This window comes from Pseudocercospora fijiensis, assembly GCF_000340215.1.
Source record: "Pseudocercospora fijiensis CIRAD86 unplaced genomic scaffold MYCFIscaffold_3, whole genome shotgun sequence".
Classification (NCBI taxonomy): domain Eukaryota; kingdom Fungi; phylum Ascomycota; class Dothideomycetes; order Mycosphaerellales; family Mycosphaerellaceae; genus Pseudocercospora; species Pseudocercospora fijiensis.
The window spans coordinates 781,329-785,848 of NW_006921534.1; the positions used below are offsets into that span (position 1 = coordinate 781,329).

The 4,520-nt window shown below is 51.8% G+C and overlaps 2 protein-coding genes across 2 annotated transcripts; one reads left to right on the top strand and one right to left on the bottom strand.

Annotated features, from left to right (window-relative positions):
• Positions 1 to 1,070: 1,070 nt before the first annotated feature.
• On the bottom strand, positions 1,071 to 1,936 carry MYCFIDRAFT_172934 (uncharacterized protein; the record flags this gene model as incomplete). Its single annotated transcript, XM_007926299.1, has 5 exons — positions 1,071 to 1,088; positions 1,125 to 1,456; positions 1,489 to 1,581; positions 1,608 to 1,876; positions 1,905 to 1,936. 5 exons carry the CDS (start codon positions 1,934 to 1,936, stop codon positions 1,071 to 1,073), a joined length of 744 nt encoding a protein of 247 aa, XP_007924490.1.
• A 316-nt stretch (positions 1,937 to 2,252) lies between these two features.
• On the top strand, positions 2,253 to 4,520 carry MYCFIDRAFT_60660 (uncharacterized protein). The gene has a single exon (XM_007926131.1). The coding sequence runs from the start codon at positions 2,355 to 2,357 to the stop codon at positions 4,266 to 4,268; it is 1,914 nt and encodes a 637-aa protein (XP_007924322.1). The 5' UTR covers positions 2,253 to 2,354; the 3' UTR covers positions 4,269 to 4,520.

The following is a 4,520-nucleotide window of genomic DNA, read 5'->3' on the forward strand; positions in this document are numbered from 1 at the left end:
CAAGGCGTTATAGAAGGGCCTTAATTAGCTTAAATTAGCGTACGAAGAGATAACTAAGCTTGCTAAGGAGCCTAGCAAATAGCGGTCAACCTGCTTAGGTTGCTTCTATAAGGTATAGGGTATAGTCTGCAAGCATACGATTATTAATACTATTAAGTCGGTTAGATCCTTCGAATTCGACCTATATACGCACTTCGATAGACACTAGCATATCGACAAAGCCGCGGCTCTAGTAAGGGCTATTATTAAGCTAGAACGGACGGTTTAAGAGCTATCTACGTTGCCTAATAATCGCCGTAGCAGAGGCAGAGGCAGAGCGGTACCTGCGAGAAGGCACGTACGTACTAACTAGCGAGAGCCTTCTAGCTTCGAATACGTAGATTAGTCAAACTAGGCCTCTTAAAGAGGCCGTAGTAGGCGTACGAGGGCATTAACTTAACGTGCGGCAATACAATAACTACGGCCTTTAGTACCGCTAGTTTATATACCTACTAAGCGCTATAGCTATATTAGCAACGATCTAGCTAGTATTTAAAGAGCCGCACTTAGTAGACACCGTCTAATAGCGCTAGTAGTGCCTTACTCTAAGCAATAGTTTGTCTAGTTCTATAGCAATTAACCTATATAGCCGTAGGCTATAGGACTACTAGTAGCGACTTAACCGACGATATTTAGACACGCTCCGCCGCTATCAAATTAATAGGTATTTACTTAGCAATAGCACATACTAGGCTCTATAGCTCCGCTAGTGCTAGGCTCTATAGCTCCGCTAGTGCTAGGCTCTATAGCTCCGCTAGTATCTACCGCTCTATTGCGTAGTTAGTAGCAAGGTCTATAGTAGTAAGAGCCGCGCCTTTATCCTCGTAGTTATTAGTATGCCGGCTATAGTAACTAGTTCTAGCAGTCTTATATATCTACGAAGCTAAGGGCCTTTAGAATTGCCTCCTTCTTAACCCTAATCGTTACTATATACGTGTAGTTCCTACGAGGAGCGCTTTAGTCGATTTGTACGGCCAAATACGTCCGTGCGTGCTTATAACCTAAACCGGACGTATATAATGGATCACTTGCTAAATAGCCGCAAGGCACTTGCCGATTAGCATTTGCCGGACATACGTCGGCACCATGTCTTGCCATCGGGAGAAATACTGTCCGACCAATAACGCAACGATGCATTCGACCAGCATTTGGCTACACCCTATAAGATAAGCGAGCATGTGCTTGGCTTGGCGTGAAAGGTGCATGGCTGATGAGTGCGTGATGGGGTGACGTCCCGAAACATCCCTGTCCCCCGCAACGAAGATTTTCCTGAGCGCACGCGAATGCATCCAAGTTCTATTTCGGGCCCCAAGGTCACCAGCATTTTTCTCGATCTTTTCTCTCGCCTCAGTCTCGCCCAATCGCTGACTCGCTGGCACCAGGCGGCCACGAGCATCGGCGGCTGGCTGCGCTGCGCCTTGTGCGCAACATGTCATGAGCAGGTGAGACAGCGACGCGCCGGAATCCGTGTACCAAAACATTCATACCGTATGCCACGGTGCACAGCACGCGCGCGCCAACATTGGAAGCGAGGCCAGAGCACTTCCTTGCCATGTGTCAATTGTGACCACTCCCACTCTTCTCGGCCGGGTTCGATACGATGGGAACGTTCCATGCGTACAGCTGAGTGAGGCCCTTGCCTAGTGTATATCGCCTATGTCTGTCTGTCTGTCTCGTCGCCGGTCGCTGCTGTTCTCGTTCTCGTCTGGTGCGCCGCGACGACAAGTAAGCTTTGCCAGGAGGCGGTCGAAGCATCTCCTTCCAGCCAAGCGCAGGAGCGCCTCGGCTCGGCGTGTCGCAGCACGTGTTTAATGAAACATACAGTACGACACTGACACTGCGCACAACAATCCACGCTGCAAAACGAAGAGTCGCTACGCAAGGCCTTGATGCCCATGCCACAGCTTTGCTTCTATAGGCATCATGCGATGATCAGGGAGCGCCCAGGTGGTCGTGCGGTGGACTGGCGGCAACCTCGTCGATACTCCCCCTATTATTATTCGTGTCTTATTATTATTATTCAGCTCCCGAACACGAATGACCGCCACGCGCCCAAGCGAGGCCTCGACTCCTCGTGTGGCCCGCATACTAGCCATCCATACTAAGAACCGTTGCGACGCCTCCCGCTTGGGGCAATCCAATCCAAACCAATCTCCCTTCAAGTACTTCCCTCACCCACCAATCTACCCTTCGTTCTCCATTCGTGCTTGATACTTCTGACATACGTGCTTGCGTGCGACACCCCGACCCTCGTTTCTCTTTTCACCCTCTCACAATCTTTGGCACGTTCTGTTCTTCCTCATTTCTCCTTAGTCATGAAGTTCTTTCCCTTTCTCTCCGCCGCCGCAATTGCCTGCACTTCAGTTCTCGCACATCCACTTCACCCTGACGAGCACAGCCATGTATTGGAAAAGCGCCAGCAAACCAACGTTCCCTTGCTCACTCCCAGCGGATCTACATACCCTCGATTGGAAGTCAGGCAATTGAAGGACACAAAGCCTAATCAATGGACTCTCCTCGTTCTTGCCATGAACCAATTCATGACCTCGAGCGGACAGAGCAGCTACTTCGCCATTTCCGGTATCCATGGCGTGCCCAGAGTCAACTACAACAACGTTGGCCAATGTAGCTCTTGCGGTGGCGCTGATGGATACTGTGCACACGATTCCGTTCACTTCCCTGCATGGCACCGCGCATATCTCGCCTTGTTTGAGCAGGAACTTCTGAAGGTCGCTATGAACATTGCAAACCAATATCCATCCAGCACCAGAGCGAGCATGGTTGGCGCTGCGACTCAATTACGTCTGCCATACTGGGACTGGGCCGCAAAACCACCTTCAGGTCGACCAGTTCTTCCATATATCGTCACCGATGTTGAGGTCACCGTCAACGGACCCCAGGGCTCGACGACCATCACGAACCCATTCTTCCGATACGACTTCAAGAGCACCGAACGAAGCCAAATGTACTATGCACCCTTCACCACCTGGACTCGCAGCTATCGCTATCCAACCAGCAATAGCGCCAGTGCTACCAGTAACACGCAGGCCGCCGTCAATGCCATGACCCAGAATCGTCAGAGTTTGCAGGATCAAATCTACCAGCTCTTCACCAACTGCAAGACTTACCTCTACTTCAGCAACGACGATGCCGGCTCATCCACATCTGGCTGCTCTAACTCGATCGAGGGCATCCACAACACCATTCACGTCCTTTCCGGCGGTCCAGGAACCAGCTCGGTCTCTGGTGGCCACATGACTTACCTGCCATCTGCATCTTTCGATCCAATCTTCTGGCTTCACCACTGCAATGTCGACAGAATCTTCGCCATGTGGCAGGCTCTCAACCCAAACCAATATGGAGCATCTCAGGTCGCTCCACATAGCACTTGGACCATTGCTCAGGGATCCACTCAGAATGCACAATCTCCTTTGACTCCATTCAAGAAGGCTGACGGCAGCTTCTGGAACACGAACGACGTCCGAAGCACCACCAGCGCTTTCAAGTACACCTACCCAGAATTCGCAAACAGCGATGGCAGCGCCACTGCCATCCGCGGATATGTCAACAGACTCTACGGACCCAGCGCCAGTGCCACGGCGGGCTCTTCCAAGCGTGATGCCGAGCCACAGGACCCATCTGTGGCCAGCGCCCTTGCATCAGTATCCAGCGCCGCCGCCCAAGTTGCCGATATCCTCCCCGGAAACCCACTCGCAGCATCCAACGGCTCTCTCTACCAATACGTCGCCAATGTGCAGACTCCTCGGTACACTCTCAACGGAACCTACAACGTCCTTGTCTTCAACGGAAAGCCAGTCTCTGAAGACCCCTCGACCTGGACCACCGACAAGAACCTCATTGGAACGATGGGTGTCATGTCGCAGCCAGGCAAGACCGATCACAACACGATCTGCTCCGGCTCCATCCCGCTTACGCGCACCCTCCAAAACATGGTCGGCGGCGGCAGCGGACTTCTTTCTAGCTTGGCAGAAATTATCGTTGCCCCATATCTCACCAAGAATTTGGAATGGCGCATTGCCCAGGATGGCAAGAGCATCGACACCGGATCTGTCGACGGTTTCGTGGTGTCTGTCGTCACATCCAGCGCCCAACCTCCATCCGATCCCAACGATTTCCCCGAGTACTCGCCTTTCATCCCACTCGTGGACATCACCAAGGGACAATCTGGCGGAGCGAACTCCACCCAACAAGCGGTTCCTCATCCGTGATTGTATCAGCTAGACAGATAGCAAGCAGTAGCAGCACCGGGCCCAGGACGGGGGAAAATTTGTATATATGGTACGGCATGACGTTTGAGGTGTGAAGCGGAGCATCGTTAGGCGGCGTTGATTCTACACTACTTTCTGTGTCGTGTACGATTTCACGACGAGAGATGGACATAATCCAGAGACTTAATAATACTATCATCAGAAAGTCGGAGACAGACAGTAGAACATCTAATCATCAGCTCGTGCTTCTCA

What these genes read in the sequence shown, in the direction of transcription:
- MYCFIDRAFT_60660 (XM_007926131.1), top strand. Translation starts at nt 2,355, where the DNA reads ATGAAGTTCTTTCCCTTTCTCTCCGCCGCCGCAATTGCCTGCACTTCA.